General features: G+C 35.6%; 1 protein-coding gene across 1 annotated transcript; it reads left to right on the top strand.

Moving 5' to 3' along the window:
- Nucleotides 1-22,211: 22,211 nt before the first annotated feature.
- LOC145669966 (uncharacterized) lies at nucleotides 22,212-22,652 on the top strand. The gene has a single exon (XM_081738310.1). The coding sequence runs from the start codon at nucleotides 22,212-22,214 to the stop codon at nucleotides 22,650-22,652; it is 441 nt and encodes a 146-aa protein (XP_081594436.1).
- The last annotated feature ends 1,000 nt before the right edge of the window (nucleotides 22,653-23,652 follow it).

The raw sequence follows: 23,652 nt of genomic DNA, 5'->3' as shown, positions 1-23,652 counted from the left end.
CTCCAGTAATTTTCTTTGCATTGTCGTACTGTGTTTCATCAATCTTTGTTATGTGAACCTTTATAGCTGATTGTCCAAATTTTCCACAATAACAGGCACATGCTTCTTCCACCATCACAACATATTTCAAATGATAACTAGCTACGGGGTATTTATACAACCTTTTACCTTTGCTCTTTCGCTATGTGTTAGGTTGTAGTATTAACACACGCACACAAGCCTTGTGGACTGTTTGGTTGCCATGCGAAACCAAGTTTGACAATTGAAGACTTTAGGGCAAAAACCCATCAAGTCCAAAAAGTGAAAGTGTAGAGGAGATAGCTTCACAACGTTTATCTTCATCCGATTTTCTTCAAACTTGCCACATATATACAAAACCGAAAATAAATCGACATGTAATTTTTGTTTCTTTCGGAAAATAGGTTAAGGGGTGCAAAGCCCCCCTATTTTTGTTTTAAAAGTCCTCTTGATTAAAACGGCCACTTCAAAGAAACGGAACTGTGCCAATGTAAAGATGATTTCAAAGTAGAAAATATGGGTTTTATCGCTTTAGCGTGAAAAGGGTTGCAGGGGCAGTGGCCCCCTTCGACTTGACAAAGGACCCCGCACAATCTTTATGAAAATTGGAGTTCGGTGGAATTGCTCAGAACCGTGATATATTGTAGATATGGTATTCTTGAGAAAAGGTCTCAGTGTGCGCAACTGCAAATCACTGACCATTTGGTAACTACAGGGTCACTTTCTGGAAAGAGCCGAAGATAACGACATTCTGGATTTCGATGAAAAAGATTGAAACTATGATATGTTCAGTCATCATCATTTAAGCATAGTCAACATACAGATGTTCATCTTCCGGGACAAAAGAAAACCATGGAAAGTGCTTGACATGTTTTTTCAGGATCACAACATCTACAACATATCACAGTTTCCTTCATTTACACCAAAATCAAAAATATAGTTATACCCGACTGCTTTTAAGAAATCTGGACCTGTAGTAGCCAAACGGTCACAATTCGGTGATTGTGTCCATTAAGACTTTTTCTCATGATGAGATTTTCAACATATTTTAGCTTTATTCAATCTTACCGAAGTGGGGCGCGGTGGCTCACTGGTAGATCGTTCACCTCCGATGCTTGGGCTCCCTGGTTCGATCCCAGCTCGCGCCGTGTAAACTATGTGGTGGACACACACTGTGATCGTGGGTTTTCTCGGGGTTCTCCCGTTTCCTCCCACTTTCTTCATTCCACCATTTTATTCATTTCTCATCATCACCGTCTCCTTTAGCCTAACCGGCATAAGCGTGGGACGTAAAATTTAAAGATTTCATTTATTTTTTTCAATCTTACCGAAATCCAGAACATCGTTATACTCAACTGTTTTCAAGAAAGTAGCCCGGTATTGACCAAACGATTAGTGATTTGTGCTAGTGTCCATCGAGTCTTTTACTCAGGATGACAATATCTACAACATATCAAGGTTTTCGTCATTTTCTCCGAAATCCAGAATGTCACTACCTTCGGCTCAACCGCTTTACAAAAATGGCCTCGTAGTGGCCAAACGGTCAGTGATTAGTGGTTGTGACCATTGAGATCTTTTCTCAGGATCATAATATATACAACATATCATAGTTTCAGTCATTTTCACCGAAATCCAGAACATCACTATCTTCGGCTGTTTTCAAAAAAGCGGCCCTATAGAGACCAAATGGTCAGTGATTTGTGCTTGTGTCCATTGAGACTTTTTGTTAAGAACACAATATCTACAACATATCACGGTTTCAAGCAATTCCACCGAACTCCAATTTCCATAAGGATTGTGCGGAGTCCTTTGTCATTTCGAAGGGTGGCATAGCCCCTGCAATCCTTTTCTCGCAAAAACGACAAAACCCGTATTTCCTACTTTGTTTGGATCGGCAGAGTTTCGTTTCTTTAATGTAGCCCTTTTAATCAAGGGGACCTTTTATTTTTTAGAAAAGGGTACCTTTGCACCCCTTAACCTATTTTCCGAAAGAAACAAAAAATACGTGTCCATTTATTTTCGGTTTAGTATATATGTGACAAGTTTGAAGAAAATTGGATGAAGAGGAACCTTTGTGAAGCTATCTCCTCTACACTTTTACTTTTTGAACTTGACCGTTTTCTGCCCCAAAATCTTCAATTGTTGCTTCCTGTCTGAAAGTTATTTGGATAAAAACGGGTCAGTTTCCACATACTAATCCGTATTTGTAACATGGTAACAAGTTAAAGTTTCTTTTGCAGCTTATAATATTATTCTATGAGTAATGTATAATTTTAATTTATATCTTGTTTATGTTACAGAATGTTATTCTGGGAAAGATACTGCTGCAAACAAGGACATTGCTCACAAATACTATTGAAGGAAGACCAAGAATGTAAAAATTTAAGTCAATGTAAACATACTGTAAGGTGAAGTTTTTACTTTACTCACAGTAGGACTGTAGAAGTTACTTTTCGAATTTTAAGTATAGTATTCCCATTACAGGTTAGCATAATATTAAATGTTTGACCGAGAAGGCCTTTCCATTCTTCTCCACACTTACATTTCAAAAATACTTAGTCGTTTCGATGTTTTTTCGATGGAATTCATGGTTCTATCCCATAGATTATGAACAGCAATAATCTTTTTCCCCAACTCTTTATTGCCAAATCCTTTTTCTTCATAAATATTTCCTATTTCCCTTTTCCCCCATTTCTATTCTTCCATTCATTTCCTGTTCCGTGACTAATAATTCTACTTACTTACCGGGAAATATTACGTATTCTTCTTTCTTCTCTTTCACTTTTGTTGTCTGATACGAGACATATCTTCCTAATTATCATTATTTTATTTATTTTTGTAGCATCTTCTTTCACCAAATACTCTTCACAATTTTATTCAAATTTAGCAACAAACAAACAAACTCTATGGCCTATGGAACGCGGAGGTTCAGTGCCGCGTTCACAAAAGCTCTTCACTGACTTCTATCCTTAGCTAATTGGATCCAGTTTCTACTTTGTATTCCTATCTCTGCGAGATCCATCTTAATATTATCCTCCCATCTGCGCCTAGGTCTTCCTATGGGTCTACCAGTCAAGACTTTGAAAACGTTTCTACTTTCTTCCATTCTAGCTACATGACCTGCCCACCTAAGCCTCCTAGACTTGACGAACCTAACAATGTTGGGTAAACCGTATAAACTATGTAGTTCCTCGTTATGAAGCTTCCGCCATTCCCCATTCTCGTTCCTCTTGGGTCGGAATATTCTTCTCAGGATCCTGTTCTCAAATACTTTCAGTCTATGTTCTTCCCTCAGAGTAAGCGACCATGTTTCGCAACTATACAGAACAACAGGCATGATTATCGTTTTATATATTTTAAGCTTCAAATTCCTCGACAGAATTCGCGACGACAAGAGATTTTGAACCGAATAGTAACACGAATTCCCTGCTTTTAGTCGACATTTAATTTCTTCGTGAATATGATTTTTGTCTGTTAATATTGATCCTAAATATTTGAAAGTATCCACTTTATCAAAAGTATTATTTAATATTTTAACGCCTCCACAATTTGCCGTATTACGGTCCCGACGCACTTCCATGTATTTAGTTTTCTCTGCATTTACTTCTAAACCCATGTCCCTGCAAGCGTTTAATAAGATCTCTGCATTTATTTCTACTGTTCTCCTATCATCCCCTATTAAATTTACATCATCAGCATATGCCATAACCTGGTGAATGCCGTTCAACTCTAGGCCCTGGTTGCTATCTTTGATTTTCCTTATGGCGTATTCCAGCACAAAGTTAAATAATAATGGCGACAACGCATCTCCTTGTTTCAGGCCATTTTCGACGTGGAAGCTCGTGGACAAAAATTTTCCTACCCGGACTTTACTTTGGGATTCACTTAAACATATCTTAATTAATCTAATTAACTTTCTCGGTATTCCAAGCTCTGTAAGAACGTTGTATAATGTTTCTCTCCTAACCGAGTCGTAAGCCTTTCTAAAATCAATAAATAGTTGATGTACCGGGGTATTGTATTCCCACTTCTTTTCGAATATTTGGCGAATGGTAAATATTTGGTCGATAGTTGATCGATTTCGTCTAAATCCGCACTGATAATCTCCAATAATTTCATCTGCGTATGGGGTCAATTTTGCTAACAGAATATTTGAAAGGATTTTATAGGATGTTAACAGAAGAGAAATGCCTCGATAATTATTACAGTCAGTTTTGTCGCCTTTCTTGTGAATTGGAACAATGATTGACTCTTTCCACTCTTGTGGCAATTCTTCCTTGTTCCAGATAAGGAGAATGAGTTTGTGTATCTTGTTCCACAATTTTTCGCCTCCAGCTAAAATTAACTCAGCCGGAATTTCATCTATACCCGGAGATTTGTGTTTCTTTAATTTCTTTATAGCGGCTTCCACTTCTATTCGATTGGGTTCTGGAATATACGGTTCTGCGGTGTGTATCTCCTTTTCTCCACGCACATTAGTTTTTGGCTGCGTGTTCAGCAAATCGTCAAAGAAATCTTTCCATCTATTTAAGAGGCTATCCGTATCAGTGAGAACTGTTCCGTAAGATTTCTTTAATATATAAGCACGAGGTTGATAGCCTTTCTTAAATTCGCTGATCCCCTTATACATGTCCCGAATATGTTTATTTTTTACTATTATCTTCAAGTTCCTTAAGTTTGGCTTTCAAAAAATTCCCTTTCTTTGTTCTAAAAGTTTTGGAAGTTTCCCGCCTGATATCTGCGAAATTTTGTGTAGTTATTTCATTCGGATTTTGTAGCCACCGTAATTTTGCCTGTTTTCTCTCATGGTTTGTTCCTACGTATTTCCGCGTGTCCCAATTTTTCTATTGCTGAACTTTTAATGCTATCTCTAATTTCAATCCAAGTATCCTCAACACTAGTGCACTCCGAGTCTTCTAAAACCGAGAATCTATTCGAAACTTCAATCTGGTATTCCTCTCTTACCTGGCTCTCTTCTAATTTCTTTAAATTAAATCTCTCCGTTTTCGGACATTGAGTATTACATTTATTCAACGATAATCTCTCCCGTATTATCGCTGCTACCAGGTAGTGATCAGTGTCACAATCAGCCCCTCTAAACGACCGGACGTCAATTATGCTAGATTGTCTTCTTCTATCTACTAAAACGTGATCGATTTGATTATGTGTTTTTCCGTCTGGTGATGTCCAAGTGTATTTATGAACGTCGCGATGTGGGAATTTTGTACTCTTCACGATTAGGTTTTTGGATGTTGCAAAGTTCACGAGTCTAACACCGTTGTCATTACTTTCCTTATGCAAACTTTCGTTCCCTATAATCGGTTTGAAAATATCCTCTCGTCCTACCTTCGCATTGAAATCCCCTAATAGAATCTTCATATGGTATCGCGGGAGTTGGTCAAATATCCGTTCCACTTCTTCGTAAAAACTATCTTTTATATCGTCACCCTTATCTTCAGTTGGAGCATGTACATTTAAAACAATAATATCACACCACCGTCCCTTAAGAGTAATAAAAGAAAGTCTGTCAGTAACAAATTCAACCCGTTTAATTGCTGGTAATATTCGTTTGTGAACGAAAAACCCTGTTCCTAACTGGTGATTTTTATTTCCTTCCCCATAAAAGAACGTAAAATTTCCGGAATTCTCAGATCCATTTCCTTCCCACCTAACTTCCTGAACTCCTACTAAGTCCATCCTGTATTTCTCTAACTCACTCGTTACAGATTTTAACGCGATTGCCCTATAAAGACTTCTAATATTCCATGTTCCAAATCTCATGTCCATTTTCTTTTTCTGATGTCGTGCCAAGTTATCAGTCCTTGTCCGAGGCTTTTGTGAATGTTTCTGAACAAGTATCTTTTTTTTTACAGGATGAGGGTGTTAGCCTTACCCAAACCCCCAAGCTGGAGGACCACTCCTAGTCGTCTCTCCGCGACTGCTTATTCAGTATATTCGCAGCTAACCTCTATATCTAGAGGCCTTCTCCTCGATCCGCCACCTGAGGACGCGCCATGCCGTGGTGACAGGAACCCACGTTACATGGCAAATTTAGCAACATTAGGTTAATTTCTTGATCAGATGCCACAAAAGAGTCATGTCATCTCCAAACTATCTTCACTCTAATTTCCATCAAAACATCTTTTCAATGTAGAGTTTCCTTTGTAGATTTACATATATATATATATATATATATATATATATATATATATATATATATATATATATAGTTTTATATTTCTGCAGAATGAGATTCTCTAAAACAATAATTTAAAAAAAGAAAATGTGTATTTTAATTTGTTGGTTTGGAATTTTACCTTCCATTCTGACCAAGCCTATATAGAAGAGGAACACACAGCTTAACGTGGGATCTGAGCCACAAGAACTATTACCGGAAATTGAACCTGGGTCTTCCACGCCCTAAGATGTAGTCACTAACATTTATTACAAAATGAGTTTAACTATATAACATTCAGTTCATCAAACAAAATGGTGTGCATGTTTTATAATGTTGTTTTCAAATCACAATAAATGTACCCTATTCTCAATCTTAACTTCCAAGGGCCAAATACATTTTAGATAACCAGATATATTATATAACTTAGAAGAGCCTGATACATTAAACAACTTTGAAAACATCTTTTCGATAACTTAACTTTGCAGTGACACAATCAAAGCCATACAAATTAAATTTGATATATCGATCCCCTCAGAATATGGTCATGCTTGCTTGAGTTCTTATAAGAAATGTAGGTTGTAACGAGCATTTGGCATCCGAAAACGAACGCTGCAACGTCACTGGTCGAAGACAAATTGTCACTTCCCACCAACACACAAATGATGCCTTCTCTTCCAAATCTATAATTGCTGAAATTGTGTACAAATAGCTAGCAGATAATAATCCTAAATATTATTTCCAAGAATGTACTTGAAACTTCCACTATACTAGAAAGAGAGTTAATATTTAGGTGAAATGAGAAAGTTAAGTAATTACACGATAGGGGGATCTAAGAATGTAAAACCGCCCAAATGAGAGGCAGGATTTTAAAAGAATTGTGAAGGAACACTGTAGCTTAGTAGCACAGGTGGGAGAAGAACTTTTAGAATATGTGATGTTGATAGCCGCCATCTTAGTATCCACTACCGAATAGCACGATGCCATTCCTCCGCCTTGGCTTGATTAAATACATTTTCACTGAATACATATTGTCTTAAGAACATCGATAGGCTAACTTTTTTAGTTAAGCGACTCAAGAGAAGGATATGATAAATTATGTAATTTGGAATTTCTTCTCTCACTTTAATTTTGAATTCTTAAAATTTTAAAATCGTTGAGTTCACTAAATCTCGTAACAGACGAACCATCATCTTGGCCAAACTGCTTCCAATTCACAAGACGGTCTTGACGTGATGATGAACAGACAAGCAAACATTTTCAGGATTAGTCCATAAATTTTAATTCTTTCAAATAAAGGAATTGGATTAATTTACCTTGCACAATTTCAAATTGTACTGCAATATTCATCTGTTTTCAGTTACATTGTATACATAACATCATATCTTTTTGGTTGAGATTTTAAGTTTGCATATCGCCGTTATATACTTTTACAAGGAAAATTAGGTCTACTATTACGAACCAAGTTTTTTATGAATGTAAAGTTAAAAGATTGTAATGATATTACATACAAATCTCTTTACATATTTGAAACACAAGTAGCAGCAGACGATAGTTATATGAATTTACTTTATCTTTCTTAAGTCATAAGACATATAAATTTATCACAAAGAAAAATGTCAAACGAATATGCTCTTTACACTAAGGGAAACGAATAACTACAGTAAGTGAATGATAAATGGAAGAATCGGTAGAATGAGAATGTGGGAGTACCTGGATACAAGGCACTGACACGATGTTGTCCACCACAAACTTACTTGACTGGGGTCGAAGCAGGGACTCACCGGACCCTCTATCACTGATTCACCATACCCGCTTCACTGCACAAAGTAAATTGTCGAAAAGATCAATTAGTTCATAAGTTTCCGGGAACCAAAAACTCTCCAAAAACAAAAAGGGCGTAAATCAACTAATTCATCATATCTGAAACACTGGGTATTCTGTATAGTAAGAGAGAACAATGTGTAAAATACTACAAAAAAATTGAGAAACTCACTACAGAGGTGGAGGCGAAAATAAACGTGTCCACTTCTCAAAAAAGAATACTATCACATGATTTATTGTCTGCAAGTAGAAAGTATGTTTCTACGTTTGAAGCCATTGTTAATTAGTATTATTCATTAAAACCGAGTATTGATTCCTCTTCCACCTGTTGAAAGTAAATGTATATTTAAGATTATGTTAGCCTGTATTAATATTAACTATTGAAAAGTCATTTTGAAAGCTGTTTTTTAATATTAATTGAATATCTAAATTTTAATATTTCTATATCAATGACTATATTACTGTCAATTATTATTATTATTATTATTATTATTATTATTATTATTATTATTATTATTATTATTATTATTATTATTATTATTATTATTGTAATGCGTTTTCTTGTTGCTGGGTAGAGGATTATTATATGCTAATAAAAGTGAATGATTATGAATCAGTTGGTGGAATGAGAATTGAGACGAAACGGGAAAATTCCGAGAAAACCTCGAACACGATGTTGCCCACTACAGACTCAAATACCCTAGGATTGAACCACGGACACCTTATCAGAGGTGAAAAAAATTGTACACTCTGAATCACCATGCCCAATTATAAGACATATATAAGTCATAAGACAAGTCATAAGGCATATATAAATTTGTCACCATCAGAAACTTTCAATTTAACGTACCACGAATACGTCCTTTACGCTAAGACAGACGGATGTTTAAGGCAAGTGAATGATGATAGAAGAATAGGTGGAGTGAGAATGTAGTGGATATGGGAATACCCCGAGAAAACCCAAGGACACTATGTTGTCCAGCACAAGCTTAGATGGCATCTTCTAGCACTGATTCACCATGGCCCTTTCACTGCAAAAAGTGAATTTTCGAAAAGATTAATTAGTTCATAAGGTTCCGGGCATAAGAACCTCGCCAAAAACGAATAAAGCGTAAATCTACTACAAGTGTAACTGAAGCACACGATCAGGTCTATTCTGTATAATGAGAGAGAACAAACAGTAAAACACTAAATGAAATTGATAAATTTACTGCAGAGGTGGAGGCGAAAATAAATGTGTTCATGTCTGAAAAATAATACTATCAAACGATTTATTCTCTCCAAGTGGAAAGTATGTTTATATGTTTGAAGCCATTGTTAATGAGTATTTCTCATTAAAAGCGAGTAGTACTTCTACCACCTGTTGGAAATAAAATGTATATTTTAAGATTATATTAATATTTATGTTAACTATTAAGAAGCCATTTTTGAAAGATGTTTCTTAATATTGATTGAGTATTTAAATTGTAATATTTCTTTCCTGAGAACTAAGGCATAATAATAATAATAATAATAATAATAATAATAATAATAATAATAATAATAATAATAATAATAATAATAATAATAATAATAATAATAATAATAATAATAAAGTTTTCTGTTTAAAATGGGTTCGGACCCACTATTCCTTTATATGCGTGGTGACCTTATTCCTAGGCATAAGTACAACACTATTCAAAGTCCGTATTTGAGTGTCACGGGGAAGACAATAGCAAGCACTATTTTCTAATTTTCGAGTAAACTGGAAAACAAAGTTCAATTTTCACATGCGATGCAATGCAATGACACATTTTCTACTTGGAGAGTTTAGTAACCTCTTCTTGATCTATGCAGGTGCAAATTCCGAACTTACACTACTTACATACTGTTCTGTGTTCCGATCTCAATGCATCCCACTTAATAACTCAATTTTGCCGGAAATGGCGGTTATTATTGTCTGGTCCCAATAGACCCTAAATTTAATGCAAGGCAGTGGAAGTCGTTTTAAGAAGAGCCCTGAAAAGGTACTGAAAGAAGCTGAAATAGTTTATAGGTTAATTGATAAATTGTAATGAGTTTCAGTTTAGTTTAAGTCTTCTGGAAGTAACTTATGCTGTTCATATGCAGTGAGTTGTTTTTAAATTTCCAGTTAAATTAATATCAAGATTTCATTCTGGATAATGGAGAATGCTAAATCTGATATATAACAATTGATGCAATATAACATATTATTGTACATTTTGGAAATAACTTTGCTTCATTAACAATGTACTTCCTATTGGTTTATTAAAGCACTTGGTAATTTATATGTTTGACTTTCTAAGTTAATTACTTGTCTATGAGTTTATGGATGATGAATGCGGAATAAGTAATGTAAATATTTAATGTATGAGGTCCATTCAATTTCTGAGATCTCTTTTTCCTTTATTCTCGGAAATGTAAGCAGGCACAAATGTAAAAATTGTTTTAAAGTACACGTCTATTCTTTGAATTGTGATAAGAAACATAGAATTTGTCTCATAGAATATTCGTTGTGCTGTCTCTCGGTGGAACCAATGTAGTTTAAGTGATGAGGTGTACGTTGGAAGTTGAGTTTCACTCGACTCGACTGGACGTTCTTAGAAGTAATCGTTATTGTAAGCAACTAAAATACATTAGAGAAGAGAGCTTTACATGTGCCTGGAGCGATATCAAACCACAAGCGTTCCGTGAATCAAACACTTTAATACTTATCCTAACCCAAACTAGGAAGTGGTTGAGTACTTTAAAATAAACACGTTTAACGTTCCTCGCCTCTCCCATCTTCGAGTAAACAATTGAGATAGCTTATAACTTGAATGTATAAGTTTAATCAGACAGAATTCCAATTTCCTTTCCAAATACACGAAATAAAATAGCTTTATCTTTGTCTTTTAATATAAAATATCCTGTGTGTAGCTTGATATGTTCAGAAGAAGAAACCCAGATATTAAATTAAAAATTGTAAAGAAAAAAAAAGAACTAGTGAAGTTATGATCAACTAAAAACTGAACAATCCTTCTGTATTCATGCAAATTTGTAAGTTCGTAATTAATGAAATGCATATGGAAATTTACGAAGAGGAACGAAAAATCTCTTTGTAACTAAACAGAAGCCTGGAAGTGATTGCTGTCCTGGAGTTGTTTCCAATCTTAGCATAATGGTATTACAAGATTACTTTCGATTGGAACTTCGCACTTATTATCTAAGCATCAGTTCAGCTTCAAAATTAATGCATGGCTTTCTAGTCTTGAACTTGTTTCTGCTTTGTGACAAGCAACACACACAAAAGAGAACAAATCTTCACGCAAACGTTCCTCTGATTATTGCAAATATAGTATGTACTTTTTGTTGGATTAGCTGAGAGAAGTTTAGGACCCGTGGATAAGTAAGAACAGAATGTCTTGACTTCAAAATCTTGCTGCATATTTCAACATGTTAGTATCATATTAGTGGTGTAGAAAGGGTTGATTGTGGTCACTTCTGAAAATAAGAGAACACTGGTAGAACTATAGCCACAAAACTTACGGAGAAATAGAAATTATTAAATTCTTTAAAAAAAAATGGTGTTCCAGAAAATTGAATTTCAGGAAAAGTGTCCCTACTGGGATTAATTTATAATATTTGAAAATATTTGCAGACAAAATAACAAAGAACGGAGAACATTGTTCTGGACTTTCACAATTTCTTGGACATATTCCTGCTATTTGGCAGGCCATATGACAGTATAAGGATCATTTTTAAATATTTTTATTAATAGCCCAATCAAATTTGGCTTTAACCCAGACATTTAAGATAACAAAATGAAACTCGCTGGAATATGTAGCATGTATTTTCGACGAAAAATTTCCAAGAATCCTATGACGGTTTTAGGAGCTATGACATCATCAATATAGCTGCGGTCAAAATTCATAGCGAAATCTTTGAATACGTATAACTTTTCACATAATAAAGCCCAGACGTTCATTTTTGTGACAAACTGAAGAGAACTGATTGGAAAATTTGTAGAAGAAACTATACTTGTTAAATCGAAGGTTTCCTTTGAAATTTTTCTATATAATCTGCTAAACTTCACTTTTTTGAATACTTGTTTTGAAGTTTGTACGTAAATATCTTGACTGTAGACTGCTAATACATGATTTTTACATAATATTATAGAAATTCTTATTAACTCTAAAACGATACCAGTTTTATTTCTCTATTGCAAAAAGTAAGGGAGTTACCTTATTTTTTAGAACAGTTTTTCAATTATATGTTGCCAAATCAGATGCAAACGGGTAAAATAATTCAAATCGTGTAGAATAATTTATCAAAGATCGTTAAATGTGCTTTAATTCTACGTATATTTTATTTAGATGCATTGAAAAATACCAAAGTTATTGACAACACAATATGATTTCTTGAAATCCTTTGTTGAACTCCTACATCCTAGAATGAAAATTAATTTAAACTTCTTACAGTCAGTTAGGGAACCGAGTGTCCCAGCTTAGACAACTTTCCTTCCAAATTAGTAATGGCATTATATATGGCATATATAGAGTTGGACAGAGGATCTTTAATTGACCGCAAGAACTTGAAATTAATTTTCTTTGCAGGGTCTAGGACTGCTTGTGAGTACAACAGGGAGCGGAGAATATCATGTGAATCTTTCACACACCACAGGTTATTAAAGTGGTCTGGTCCTACATGTGTATGATGCACCGCAAACCACGTCTTTGTTATTTACCCTCTCATTTCTCTATACACATTTCGTTTAGTATCTTTTCCCCTCTCTTCTCTGTTTTGGCGCTCGCTGTCACATCTGTCCGGCGAGAGCTGGTGCTCCCATGAACATTTTTTTCTTCAGAAAGTAGGAGACATATATCCTTTACTTTATGCGTACAGTTTCTGCACGCAGTTTCGTTACAATCCTACATGTACGTAGTTTCGTGCATGTATGTAGTTAGGTACTTCTGAACTACCTTCATTAAAAACGTTTAAGTCTCTGTCATACATGTGTAAGGATCTGTGGCCTACTCAGCTGTTTCGTCAAGGTAAATATGAAACACGTCTTCCCTTATTTTTTCTACTATACCTGTGGACAATTTCAATTACTTCAGTCTATTTCTTTGTGCGCTCTTGATGTCCATGTTTTTATACTTTTCGAAAAAGTCCCCAAGATTGTTTATCAGAAAATAAAGAAACGTATTCGCTTATTATTGAGTACTGACAATTTTCTATGTTCTTCTGAAGTACCTATCTACATTAGAAATTTTGATATTTTGTGGTTACACATTTGGAGGGGCCTCCGACCTACTCAACCGTTTGGACAAGGTAATTGCGAAATAATTATTCCTTATCTTACGTCTACTATATCTGTGCACAACTTAATTTGATTTGTAACATATCTTTCTATTGTCTTAACACCCACTTTGTAACTTTTGGATGGAGGGGCTTTTGCCCTCAAGAATACTTTTTTCCGCAAAAAATAAAGAAAACTCGTATTCGCTTATTTTATGTCTAGTTTGTCGACTTGGATCATGAAGTTGGTGTTCTTTGTCACTGAGCTTTATCGATTTCCATACGTTGATTTTTGGACATTTTTTTCATTAAAAGTCTATAATATTGTAAATTTTATTTTGTTTGTTTTCAGAATGATACTTTCCTAAACACCAGCCTAATACTTGTAGGGGTTAATCTACTATTCTGTTAAGGCTGCTTCATATCATTGTTAATAACATATATATATATATATATATATATATATATATATATATATATATATATATATATATATATATATATATAATATTATATTATATTATCTTTATTGATCTAATATGAACTATGAGGAAACTCTTTACTGTTGAAATCGTGAACTGAAACTACCACAGTCTCAGGGAATCTGACACGAAACCACAGACGTGAAGCATTGAGCTACAACAAAGTATATTTATTGCAAACCACGTAACGTTAAAATTTATGAGATCAATACACCTCTGCGTCTTTGTTATTATTTCTAATTTTATGTATTCTTTTACTTGTATTTGAATAATTCTCTGTGAAGAGTTTGGATTTTTGTCTTACAGGAAACCAGAGTACTGTTTGCCGGAAGATTTTAAATTTACAAGACGCAAGTTATATTTTATTTCTTTTTTTTATTAAGTAGCCATAATTACACTGTCCTTGTAGATGTTCCATTCATATTCTTGATTCTGAACCTATCCTTCCACTCCAACTGGTTAGTTTCAGTTTCTGAACACGTTTCTCAATAACACTGTAAAGATAGTTCGACTTTGTCCCTGCTTGACTGCTCTACTATACATTGCTTATTTAAATTTGCGTTTTCCTATGGCATAAGTATGCAATTTACGAAGTTTTACATCTGTATATTGTCTTACTAATGAATATAATAGCAGTGGCGAATCTAGGAAAAGGCGATCGGGGCAATTCCCTCCAGAAGAGGAAACTTTCTTATTTTATATAGATAAATAAAACCCATCCCAGAGTGGGAACTCTTAAAAGTAGCTCAAGATAACATTATTACAACCTACCACCCCCCAGAAGTCCGTCCTGGATCCGTCCCTGGATAATAGCACGTATACCTTTTCATACCTAAGCCGTACATATTATGTCGAAAATTAGAATCTTATATAAGTCCTGGACAGAAACATTTGTTGGAATTTTTTCAAGAGGAAAGGGGAAAGTGACATGAGAGCAAAGTCGCGAATATAATATATTGTTGCACAAAATATTTCATGTAAATATCATTATGACCCATAATGCGTAACATTATTAATTACAGTAAATATAGTAAATGTTGTAGCGGAGAAGTTTTTGAAATATATTTCGAAGAACGGAAATATTTTCGAAAATTCAGAGGGTAATTGGAACCTCTTTTTCCCCGCTGGGTGATCATGGTAGAGATGATTATCAATTTAGTGGAAGCACTGGAATAAAGAGCAACTTACAGATTAATATAGCGTTGAAACACATTTCGCTCTCAGAACTGCTCTGGTGCAATGAGGAATGAAGTTATAGAAATTGTGACTGATAGCAAGTGAGATTCCTCATCCAGTACATAACTCAGATCCTTATGAAAGCATAGAGGCATAAATCTCTGCAGGATTTGTGTCTTCAAAACAGGCTACAGATGTTCAGTTATGTTAAGGTCTACGGATAGAGTGAACAAGGAGAGTTGTTAAACGTCATCCTGATATTCCTCAGACTGTGCATTAATAGTCCAGCTGTGTGAGAGGGCTTATTATCTTCCTAGAATTCAGCTCGTAAACAAGGTCTGAACCATAGGATGCACATAGAAACAACAGCTGGACTACGGGATACTAATAGTCCATTGAAAATCAAGATATTGAGGCTCTGCGACACTGGGGATCATATCTTTCTTTGGGCGATTAACACATAAATAAGACTTGAGCTCTGAAATAAAGTGAACATCGACCATTTCCCTCTTTTCATGTCATCAGCAATTCATGTCGCATATTCGCGTCACTATTAGTGTCATACTAGTTTGTAGTGCACAACATTATGTTCAAAAGTGTTCTCGTGGTACTCAGTTTCCTCCCACATTCTCATTCCATCAATCCTTCCATTATCATTCACTTGCCTTAATCATCGTTTAACTTAGTCTAAAGAACATAAACGTGGGACGTTAAACTTTCATTTTATTTCATATTTAGTATTAAGATGAGAAATAGTAGTTCCTTTCAGCTGTTTAGTCCCAGTCAATGACGGTTTGTTTAGGAATACTGTTCCTCTTTCCTCTTATGGTTTCACGATGAGTTCTGTTGGTTCTCATCACCTTAGACACTATCTCCCGAGACATACCTAAGACACTTGACATATTCGTATGCTCGCACCACATAACGGAGAGCCAACAATTTGAACTCTTTGGAAATGAGAGAGGTCACTCACTTAATCTTCTCAATGTATCGCAGATTGTCGTTCTACTGCTACTTCTACTCACGTAGTACGAAATTTATTCTAACACACCACCAACACCATCCCATTGCTGTGGTCAGCGCTCGATTATTGCAAACTCAGAAATGTGAAGTGTTTCGAACTCCGGGCGTTTGTACTAAACTGATAAGAGAGTCAATCCATCTGAAGTGGTCCAAAAATAGTGAAAATGGTTGCTCGACCATCTCCGAAAATTCTAAAAAATTGAGTGTGACGAACCGTGTATATGAGAAGGTGAATAACATCATTCACGTTTTCGTATGTACAAGTGTTCATGAATGGCGCTATCTTTATTGTCTGTGGAGTGCCAATTTTTGCATTTGCAAACGTTTACAAAACTACAGTTGCTCAGGACGTACAAATGAGACGAACACCAAACAAAAACGAATGTTTACAAGAGAGACTGAGCTACACGGCGAATATAAACTTTTGCGTCTAAATAAGTATGCAGGGTTGCAAACCAATACCTGAAATCAGCCAAAAATCTACAGAAAATTACACATTTAAAAGGGCTGTATTTTGGAATGGCAAAAAGTGGGGGGTTCATAAGTTTTGTGTTGAATACTATTGCATGTAAAGGTTCTGTAGAAATACTCACAGCTATGATACTACTGTCACCGTAGATTTATGGAAGTACGAGAGTTGAAGTTTGTGATTTTGATGCCATGTTTGGGGCCTAATATCTCAGGAGGGCAAAGTGCTAAAATAATAATAATAATAATAATAATAATAGTAATAATAATAATAATAATAATGCTTATGCCACAAAGTAATTCTGTATGTGAATAAACTATTGCAAAAAAGTCATCACTGATATCACATGGAGAAACAAGTAAGGACATGATAAAAAACGCGAAGAAAGCACGCACGTGACGATGGTCCTAGCCCGGAAAAATTTAAATGTTTTGATATGATCTCAAAAACTACGCATGGTTCAGCAATTAGGCTCGCTTTTGTTTGTGTTCAGTTTTGCCAAAGCTTGAGAGTGGCGTTTGTTCCATCTTTCTAGCTCCATGATTATTGCGGGATACGGACAAAATCTCGCGGCCGAAACATCGCCGCCCAAAATCTCGCCGGCCAAAACCTCGCGGGACAAAATCTCGCCGGGCCAAAACCTCGCGTGGCCAAAACCTCGCCGCCCAAAACCTCGCGGGACAAAATCTCGCCGGGCCAAAACCTCGCGTGACCAAAACCTCGCCGCCCAAAACCTCGCGGGACAAAATCTCGCCGGGCCAAAACCTCGCCGCGAATGAAACTTTTCTTTAAAATTTACCCAATGTGTTTCTTAATATGCAATTCCACATTACAAATAATAATAATAATAATAATAATAATAATAATAATAATAATAATAATAATAATAATAATAATAATAATAAGAAGAAGAAGAAGAAGAAGAAGAAGAAGATACAAAACATTGTGTGCGTGGGCTTTCTCGGGTTATTCCCGTTTCCTCCCACTTATTTATTCGATCATTTCCTTCATCCTGGTCATCTACGTCTCCTTTAACCTATAGGACATAATCAAGGGACGTCGTAAAAACTCATATATTATTTCATACTTTCATAAATATTATAAGATTTTTGTTAAAATTTTAAGTTTTTGGATGTTCCAAAGTTCACAAAACTAACCTCGTTAGTTGACATTACTTTCTTTATGCAGACTTTCTTTCCCTATAACCAGTTTAAAAATACCCTGTCGCTCTACCTTCACACTGAAATCCTATAATACAGAAATAGAATTTTCATATGGTATCGCGGGACTTGGTCAAATACCCGTGATACTTCTTCTGAAACAGCGTCTTTTATACCGTCATCCTTATCATCTGTTGGAACATTTACATTTTGGTCAGGCGAGATTTTGGGTATGGCGAGATTTTGGGGCGCGAGGTTTTGGCCCCGCGAGATTTTGGCCCGCGAGGTTTTGGGTGGCGAGGTTTTGGCCAGGCGGGGTTTTGGCCTCGCGAGATTTTGTCCCGCGAGGTTTTGGGCGGCGAGGTTTTGGCCAGGCGAGGTTTCGGCCTGGCGAGATTTTGGGCCGCGAGGTTTTGGGAGGCGAGGTTTTGGCTAGGCGAGGTTTTGGTCCGCGAGGTTCTGGCCGCGAGGTTTTGTACCCAAACCGATTATTGCGACGTCTATATGGTAAGGAGGTTAACTCCCCCTTGCACCCACAACACCCACCGTCGAACTAGACCGCTGTATTAAGGCACTTAATGTATCAGCAAAGTGACATTGAAATCTATTCCCAGTTACGGAAGTTATTATGTTCAAAAGGTTACATTATGTCTATCCTAACTATATATAAAACTACATTAACTGACATAAAATAAAGGGGTACTTCCGATTGGCGTGGAAAGTCGAAATTTAGCGTGATTGTAGCTTGCTTTCAAGTACTAACAAACAGGAAAATTGAAAAAAAAATGGTAAAATTTTAATTTTTAGGGGTCTAAGGAGGGATGAAAAAATTCTCTATGTTATTTAAAGTGAGCCCTTTTTTGGAGTTATAAAGCCATATTTTAGGTACTTGGAATTGGAATAAAAACTTGAAATTCGATATGCTTGTACGCTTCCGTTAGCGTTACCTAAGTAAATCACCGAAAATGAAAAAAGCTTCAACCGTAGGGAGGCTTTATGGGGAACTAGAAAATCTTCCCAGTGTTATTTATATGGGACATATTCTACACCCCAAAATGTTTAGGAACTTCCGGCAGGATTAGAATGATTAAATTTGACATGAATATAGACTTCCGGGACTAACCAACAGGAAAATTGCCAAAAGTGAATATTTTTAGTTTTTAAGGTATGAAGTAATTCACATGTTATTTAAATTGGGGGAGATAAAGTAATTCTCATGTTATTTAAATGGGTGTTATTTTTGTGATACAAACTCTTATCTTTTAGATAGTTGAAATACGGAAAGAAACTTGAAATTTGGTAGAATTGTAGGCTTTAGAGGTTCGAGGCCGTAGAACGAGCAAACGCGGGGATCTGGGGCGGAGTCCTCAGCTAGCCAAAGACTAGTCTATTCTATATAACACAACTTTGTGAACACATTAACTTCCGTAATTGTGATTGGATTACAATTATACTTTGCTGATACATTAAATGCCTTAATACTGCGGTCCATTTCGACGATGTATGGCGTGGGAGCAAGGGGCAGCTAACTCCCTTACCACATAGACAAGGCAATGATCATGGAGTTAGAAAGATAAAACAAACGCCACTCGCAAGTTTTTGACAACTGAACACGAACAAAAATGGGCCTAATTGCTGGACCATGCATAGTTTTTGAGATCTAGTATGAAACATAATCCAAACACTTAATTTTTCCGGGCTACGATCATCGTCACGCACGTGCTTTCTTCGAGTTTTTACCATGTCCTTATTTTTTCTCCGCGTAATATCAGTGATGATTTTTTTTCAATAGTTTATCACATACAGAATTACTTTGTGGCATAAACAGCATTTTTTTAAAACACTTTGCCCTCCTGAGATATTATGCCCCCAACATGGCATCAAAATCACAAACTTCAACTTTCGGACTTTCATAAATCTACGGTGTCAGTAGTATCATAGCTGTGGATATTTCTACAGACTCTTTACATGCAGTAGCATTCAGCACAAAACTTATGAACCCCTAACTTTATGCCATTCCAAAATACAGCCCCTTTAAAAGTGTTTTTTTTTTGTAGTTTTTCTGAAGATTTTAGGTATTGGTTTGCAACCATGCGTATTTATTTAGACGCAAATATTTATATTCTCGTGTACCTCAGTCTTTCCGGTAAACATTCGCTTTTGTTTAGTATTCGTCTGATTCGTACGTCCTGAGACACTGTAATTATCGTAAACGCTTGCAAATGCAAAAATTGGCACTCCACCGACAAAACAAAGATATCCGCCATTCAGGAACATTTGTACATACGACAACGTGAATGATGTTATTGATCTTCTCATACACAAGGTTCATCACACTCAATTTTTTATAATTTTCGGAGATGGTCGAGCAACCACCTCTGGATCACTTCATATGGATAGATCCATAAGTGTCTATAGGGTATAAAGAATGGACAATTTATATTGCTATGTTCTTTTAACTTTTAAACTAATAGATAAGAATTGCTCAAAGTTTGTACGATGCAAGTATCAATAGAGAAAATTGTTATATAAATCGTCGTTCTCCCAAGAAAAATGTCTCATTTTATCTTGGAAACTAGATACTCATAAGTACATTTCAAAACTCCAGATGAAACAAGAAACACTATAATTCTCGTGGGAAACACAACTTCATCCAAGCTGTTCCCTCGTTACTCTATGGTTAGCCCATGTTTTTTCCGCGTGAGATCTGAGTTCGATTCCCTGTTGAAGATCATATGGTTCTAATTCCACGTTAAGCTTCAGCTCTGGATCTCGCAGTTTCGCTACCGAAAGAGATGCTAAACTCTAGTCTAATCTAATTTAGTTCACTCAAGTCCCAGGCTTCAATTACTGTTTTGTTGATTCATAGTACAAAAACTAACAACTTGATATAGTGATTGTAAAGAACATTTATCAAAGTTTAAATATATGCAAGTCATTACACAATGTTCCAATTATTAGTATGAATTAAGTGTAGATCTTGCAATTTAATACATTATAATTGTATTTTATTTCCTCCATAATTTATCTTGAACTGAATACGTTAGTTCATTCAGATTATTGTCTACTTTCTTATTGTAAATAGATTAGATACGAAATAATAAAGGTCCGTAGTTGAGCCCCATCTTGGTAAATCTTTACATAATTTAGTAATCATAAACTATTTGTGTAATATTATTTAAGTATTAAACTGCTTTCAGTCCCCGAATAAAGCAACATTGGGGATTCTCTCCTTCTTCCAAAGTATGTTCACGATTTGTGTTATTTTTCACTCGAAAAATTCTCCTTGATTTCAATTTTCAATTAATTATAAATCATTTACGATAGAGAATGATAGGTTAATCTTGAAGTAAGTTTTTGAACCTGAAGAAGTTTCCTCGTACTATTCTTATAATAATAATAACATTAACATTAATAAATCAACAGAAATATATATTAGCTCATACTATATATTCAGACAAATGATTATCCCAACTTGATTTCCTAAACAGTGAACAACAGTTATGATATCTATTTCATCTGTTTCGGTAAATATTAGATTCGAAAAACTGAAATAGCTATTCTTCCTATTTTCCGCGTAGAAGATACAGCTACTTATGTGTTCTTTCTCTATCCTAAAATTTTCCTAGTTCCATGTTACAGTTCAAGATTTCTTCCCTGGAAGTCTAGAATATCAACGAGGATAAGTGCAGGCAGTGACAGACGGTGGGTCATATTAAACTTCCTATACAGCAGACTGCAGAAGATGTAGCAGGTTACCGCGAACACAAAACGGCTAAGAAACCATGGGTCACAGAACAGATGTTGCAGAAAAGACGTGGAAATAGGTTGATACAGAAGAGGGCAGAAAGATGTACAGGAAGCTAACAAGTTACAAAAGGAAACAAACAGAACAAGGGAAGAAGTTTACAAAAGAAATTGCACGAGGAATTAGAAAGAATTGAGAAATTTGAGCTGGTGTACAAGAAGGTGAAATCTATTGAACTTCGGAGGAAACAAGGAGGTATTATGATGGAAGTAGAAAATGAGAATCGGAAGATAGTGAGAGAAATGAAGTCTTAAGAAGATGGAAGCAATGTGTATAGCATTTATATGAAAGTAGAGATAGATAGTGTGACCTAAATATTGAAGTAGAAAATGAACAATTCGAAGATGATGAAAGGATTAGTATTCTTCATGATTGGTTTGAAAAAGCTATATCCGAGATTAGGAATGGAAAGGCAACCGAGATTGAGAATATACCAATGGAATTCATTAAGAATATGGAAGACAAGGTCAAGAAAGAATTGTACCGTCCTGCAACGAAATATATAAAACAGCAGAGTAGCCAAAATATTTCCTGAAGACAATCATGATACCGATGGCTAAGAAATTGAAGGCAGAAAGATGTAACGATTATAGAACATATCTCATGCAGTAAGAAATTTGCTTCGAATTCTGAACAGAAGATTGTATGGAAGAACAAATGAAAAAGCTGAGGAGAAACAGTTCGGGTCCAGGAGAGTTCAGGGTACAAGAGATAAGACTGATCGGTGAAAAGTTTATTTTAAAAAGGGAAAGATATGTATGTTGTGCTTATTGATCTGAAAAAGGCTTTTTAGCGCATGAATTTGGAATTTTCGTTCGGAGTTCTGAAGAAGACTGGGTTGGAGTGGAAAAATCGAAGACTCATAACAAATTTATATATGAACCAACAAGTAAGTGTCAGAATAGAGGAGAAAATTACAGAGGAGAGTACACTTGAAAGGAGAGTTCGACAGAAATGCTGTATCTCGTCAACAATGTTTAATATCTATCTAGAAGAGATAGTGAAAAGGAACCTGGATAATCAAGACGGCATTTCAGTAGGAGGTAGAATGATGAAGTGTACACAGTTTGCAGATGTTATGGCACTTGCTACGGAATCTGAAGAAAAAGTCAAGAAAAAGTTACAAATCTTAAGGAAAAGCTGTGAAAAATATGGTGGTGAAAATAAATGTCAGAAATACAAAAGTCATGGTGATTGGAACGAAGCGGTCGGTGTCAACTATAGAATTAGGAGTTGAGGAAATAGAATAGGTGACTTGTTTTCGATACCTGGGCAGTATTATTAGTGATGCTATAAAGCATGAACGTGAAATAAAACCAAAGTAAGAATGGTGAAAGAGGCCTTTAGGAGGAAGGAAAGTCTATTTTGTAGGACCTTGAATAAAGAGTTGAGAAAAGTCTCATAAAATGCTTCGTGTGGAATATTAAACTGTATGGAGCAGAAACATGGACATCACGTAAAAATGATGGAAAAATGTATCTTTCGAAATGTGGATGTGGAGATGAATCGAGATAAATAAGTGGGCCAAGTGGAAAATGAATGAGAGGATTTTAGAAATGGAGAGAGAAAACAGAACAATTTTAAATATTATTAACGTGCTATAGAGTATGATGAAAGGAAACAGAGGGAGGAGCCGAAGGAGAATACAATTTATGGATAAAATCATGAAGACGAAGATGTTAGCAGAAGACCGTGGAGCATAGAACCTTCTCCGTTGCATCAAGTGACTCGTCAGTAATGGCAGAATACCTACAGCGATAATGATGATAATGCTTACGATAATATCTTCCTTGACGCCCTTTGTAGTTTCCACCTTTTAAGTGAATCAATCATCTTAACCAAACCGACAGAAGCATATGCAACAGAAGGTTAATTTAACACCTGAATTACCACACATTGAAGAGAGCGAAAGAGTGAGAACAGCGAAATTCATCAAATGATGAAAATACTCTGATAAAAACTGGGTGGAATATAGGATAGGCGGAAACTAACTCCCTATTGAAAATAATTTATAACTTTTTACTACTTAACCAATTTTCATGAAACAAAAAGCTTTTTGTTCTTGCAATGATAGACCTTTCTACATGATATCTCATTTATGGCATTGCAAGTCAATGTCGGCCCATGAGACAACGTCTAACCTAGCGCTGTCATTTGTTACCAGGTATGAAATATGACAGTTCATGTTACAAGTACAGAGATGGTGGCGAAGTAATAAAGAACCTCGTGCCTCAGTA

This window comes from Thermobia domestica, chromosome 14 (genome assembly GCF_964235325.1).
Source record: "Thermobia domestica chromosome 14, izTheDome1.hap1.1, whole genome shotgun sequence".
NCBI classification, from domain to species: domain Eukaryota; kingdom Metazoa; phylum Arthropoda; class Insecta; order Zygentoma; family Lepismatidae; genus Thermobia; species Thermobia domestica.
Note: the sequence above shows the minus strand (reverse complement) of the source record. Positions and strands in the feature narration are given on the sequence as shown.